The sequence below is a fragment of the Plasmodium gonderi genome (assembly GCF_002157705.1).
Source record: "Plasmodium gonderi DNA, contig: Pgo-contig_134, whole genome shotgun sequence".
Taxonomy (NCBI): Eukaryota; Apicomplexa; class Aconoidasida; order Haemosporida; family Plasmodiidae; genus Plasmodium; species Plasmodium gonderi.
In genome coordinates this window covers 13,686-18,711 of record NW_021629057.1, presented here as the reverse complement: position 1 = coordinate 18,711, position 5,026 = coordinate 13,686, and the positions used below count along the sequence as shown (strand labels likewise).

At 18.8% G+C, this 5,026-nt stretch overlaps 1 protein-coding gene across 1 annotated transcript; it reads left to right on the top strand.

Annotated features, from left to right (window-relative positions):
* Positions 1–2,634: 2,634 nt before the first annotated feature.
* PGO_001340 (variable surface protein) lies at positions 2,635–3,781 on the top strand (the record flags this gene model as incomplete). Its single annotated transcript, XM_028690933.1, has 3 exons — positions 2,635–2,664; positions 2,801–3,502; positions 3,626–3,781. The coding sequence occupies 3 exons, from the start codon at positions 2,635–2,637 to the stop codon at positions 3,779–3,781; spliced, it is 888 nt and encodes a 295-aa protein (XP_028546734.1).
* Positions 3,782–5,026: the final 1,245 nt, after the last annotated feature.

The following is a 5,026-nucleotide window of genomic DNA, read 5'->3' as shown; positions in this document are numbered from 1 at the left end:
TGAAAAATTACTCTAGATATGGATATTTTTATATTATTTATCAGTTATACTTTTCTTTATATTCCATTTGCTTTTTTGTTTTCTCTATACGTATTTGACAATTTCCTATTGTTTAATATACATGTAATAATTAACGTGATTTTTTATTATTTTAACACAATTTTCACATTTTATTATAGATCCCAATGTTCTTATTATCTTATTATATTATTATGTTATGATATTTATTCTTATAAGGGAAAAAATATTAGGCCCAAATGTTTATATTCTTTTTAATTTTAATATTAACCAATGTTATACATGATAAACGTGTATGATCATATGATTAGTGAAAAAATATATTCAATAATTATTAAAATTTAGTTATATTATTCTTGAAAATAATTTAATGAAGAAATTGTTATTATAATATTTATTAAATATATATATAATAGTAAAAAGATTCGTACTGTAGTCCCTCTTATATAGCATCCGTTAATAAATATATAATATTCCTTACATCTTTAAGATAAAAATATATAAACAGTTTTATATAACAAGTTTTACTTTTTAATGTTATTTTATTAAAAAAATACATTAATTCTATATATAATATTTAAAGGTTAATATATCTTAAAATCTATTTTACATATTTTTGGTATAAGTAATATAATAGAATATAATTAAATTATTACGTAACAAAATACTACTTCATTGTATAGTTATTATTCATAAACTATAATCATTTTTAATATATTTACATTCGTTATATATTCATAAGTATTAGAGATTAACTTATATAAATAAAATGAAATAACTAATAGGGATACTTTATTTCAGCAAGTATATATTTCATCCTAAAATATTTATATTTCTTATTTACATTCATTAGTTTTATTATAAACCCACAAATGCAGTAATCTCGATATAGTCTATCCTATAGCATTTATATTTTTTCCACTCATTTAACAGTGTTTCTTTTACAGTGTGTTAACGCATACTAATTTCACAGTTGCTGAAATTTTCACGCATTCCTTCTCCATAGGTACATAATAATGATCAATATTTTTTAAAATAAAAATTTATCACTCTGCAAAATTAATAGTGATTTCATTGGCATAATGAATTTTGCTAATATATAAATAATTTATAACAAAATATAACGCTTCTAAACCTTTAAACATAAAACCTGAATCCTATATATATTTAAAAAATGATTTTGTATTATTCTCTAAGATACATATATAAAAAAAACTAATCATATTTAGTAAATTACAACAAATATTATAACTTAAATGAAACTTATAAAGATTTATTTATATTCTTAATAATATTCTCTTTTGAAAAAAATAAATATAAGAAGATTTAAATTTTATTTTTTATGCTTTTTCCTGATCTATTTAATTTATAGCAGCAGAAAAGCGAATGTAAGAAATATATATTTATTAATAGCATTAATTTACTAAGTGTAATATTAACTATTTTTTAAATAAAAATAATTATTTCAATAAATACAGTAATTTATGTATATAAAATAACAATTCCGCATCATTTATACACTTAATATAATAATATATTTTTATGTGTTCAAACATTATTAAGAAAAAATATATATTTTTAATGTATTATATTCCCATTTTAATCGAAGTAATATAGTATTTTCAAAAAATTATGTATTAATGAAAAATATCTGAATCAAGTAAATTTCAATATATTATAACATTATATTTTTGAATGTTCATTTAATATCTGATACATGATATATTATATTATTTTTCTTATTATGACATAATTTATATGTTTTTTGTACACATGTACTCACACATGAGATATAATATTTAGTATATTTAATTAATATCAAGTGACTTAATGATCATTTTATATATTTTCTACTTCATCGCATATAATAGCAACTAAGAATTGTTATAAAGAAAATTTATACTTTATGTTTGAAAAAAGTGTCTATATATAGCAAATATACTTGCATTCATATTTTTATAAAATTAATGAAATAATTAAAAAATAATATTCATGATACAAAAATTACATTTATTTAAAAATAAGATTTAACGTAACACAATATAACATATATATACTTTATGTGATCAATAAATCCCTAAAATCATTGCTCAGATAAAACAGATATAGTATAAATATAGCATTTTATCAGAAGATATGATGTAAAAGTATTTATAATTTACTGTAAAATTAAATGAGTATAAGTATAAACAGTTTAATAACTTTCGCAATAAAAAATATTTGTACATATGTCATATTTTAATTGAGGTTAAAGGATATATACATGAGTAATATGATTATGCAAATTTAAACTTAAGACACATATGATTTTAAAACAAAATATATATATTAACTCTGTAAAATTGTTTTTAATGTATAATATTATTAAGGAAATATATATAAATATTTCGCTTATTTTTATATATGCATACTTCTTAATTTTATTTTTCAGAGCTTTACTAAATATTTTCCTCGTACATATTCTATAAAGATAAGAAATGTTATAAATATTTATTTTAATTAGATTTTTATTATAATAAATATGTATAATATCTTGTGAGACCTCGTATTAATTATATTTTTATATTTATTTACAATGAAAATTAATTATTTTATTTAATATCTTACACAATAAATATGCCTTCTTCAACAGAAAAGGATAGAATAGTATTTAATGTTCATTATATATGATAATTATAAATGTTTCTGGATTAAATTCTTATTTTTTCTATAATTATATATATCGTTAAAGAATAATTGAATACACATGCTAATATTCCTTATTTCCTTTATTTCCTTATAGTACATATATGTGGATTTATTTGATAAAAAGAAGGGAATATATGAAGAATGTAAAACGAAATATAAAGAGCAAAGTTTAAATAATTACTGTGATCAGGTAAACTCAGTGGATCGTAATGGTATAAATGATTTTGATAATACTTGTCCATATATTATTGATTGTATATATGATCAAAAAGAAGATGGTGAAAAAATTAATGATCATGTTTGTATATACTTATATTATTGGTTATATGAAAATTATTATAAAAATGAAGGTGATTTTGAGAATGTAAAAAAACGATATGAAGTATATCTAAAGGCGTATGCAAATTACCAGCATTCTATATGCGATTATTATAAAAATAACTTTACAGACGTTATATTAAAAAAGCTCAAAGATATATATGATATGAACACTGAACTTGGCAATATAAAAAATAGTAAAGGACCTTGCAGTAGTAGTAAATGCAAATGTGCCAAGAAATTCTATGAAATATATAATAAATACGTAAATGATTGTAAATCAAATAATGACAGAGTTTTTTGTAAAGCATTAAAAAAATATATAGGAGAATATAATAAGCAAATGGCAAATGGAAATTCTTGTAATGGTATACCGGAATTTTTGCCATTATTCCAGACATATAACATAAAAGTTTATATCATTATACCCATTGTTGCAGCATTAATGATAACCCTTTTTATATTTATCATGTATAAGGTTATTTATAATATAGATATTCTTAATCTATAAAAAAATTAATATGAATAATTTTAATAATATATATATTTTATCACAAGTATTTTCTTTTTTAACGTATAAATATTTTATTATACATATTAGTTCACTATTTTAGGATCATGTTTGCAAAATAGAATAATAATTAAAAGAAATCTTAGGAATAATTTATATAATGAGTGCAATATTTTGCAAGAATCACAAATGTCATGCAGTAATTTAAGGAATAGAATATATTATATATTATATAGTTCTGATTAATTTCACAAAAAATTTTGTAGTTCGAAGAATATATTTTGCTTATAATTCACATGCTCTATTGTGAGCAAATAATATATTGGTTGTTTTTATTAACAATATGATATAATAAAGAAATATTTTTTACAATATATTACATATAAATCTTAATTAGACAAATTAGTAAGAAGCTATTACAAAAATTAATAAAAATATACACAACTTTATTTGACAAAAACATAAATGATAAATAAAAATGCTGTAAACATATTTCGTCATTTTCATGCACAATATAGTGCATCCATCCTAGTCAATGTATACTTAAGACATAAAAACGAACATCATATATATTAATCATATGATTCATTTGCTAATAAAGTAAAATATGTTGTAATATAACATATTGTTATGATATATTTTTTTAAATTATAATTTTTTTTTCTTATACACCATTATATTTTATGAAATAATAATAATTTTAACTGCATATCCAAATATTAATCACATATGATACATTACTTTTACTATGATTTCTTTTTTTTGATAGTGTTATACTTCTTGATACAAACATATTATGGGCCCATATGATTATAATATTTACACGTAAAAATAAAATACATATCTGTTTTATTATTATATATACAGACATAAATTATTACTAATTATTTGTGTGTTAATTCTTTTTTCTTTCATTAATTAAACTTATTTTACTACATATGTTACGTTAATGCAATTTTTTTGGTTATATCTTTACATTTAGCGTTAACCATTCATATATGTATAGAATATACTACATATTTGTGTTTTATTATAATGTATAATTTATACTGTTTTTTGTTTTCACATTTTCATATGTTTTCATTAAAATATAATAATGTCATATATATATATAAAATAAATATCTACACAAAATTAGCATATTAATGATAACTGTATCGTACTTTTTTGAATTGAAAAATTATTAAAATTAGAGAATGATCTGGGAACTAAGTTAAAATTATATTTTTTTTAGATATTTGAGTAAATGTTAACGTGATTGAAGTGATAAATATGTAACAATAATGATTTATTAAGTATAATTATTGCATAAATGAAAATAATTTTTTTATATTTTATATACCTTTTTTTTATATTTTAAAAATTATATAAGTTAATTGTTTATAGTGTTTATACATAATAAAAATTTTATCAAAATTTCCTTTTTATACTTGATTCATTAATACTTATTTGAACATAGTTATATATGACTAATAATATATTACTATGAAA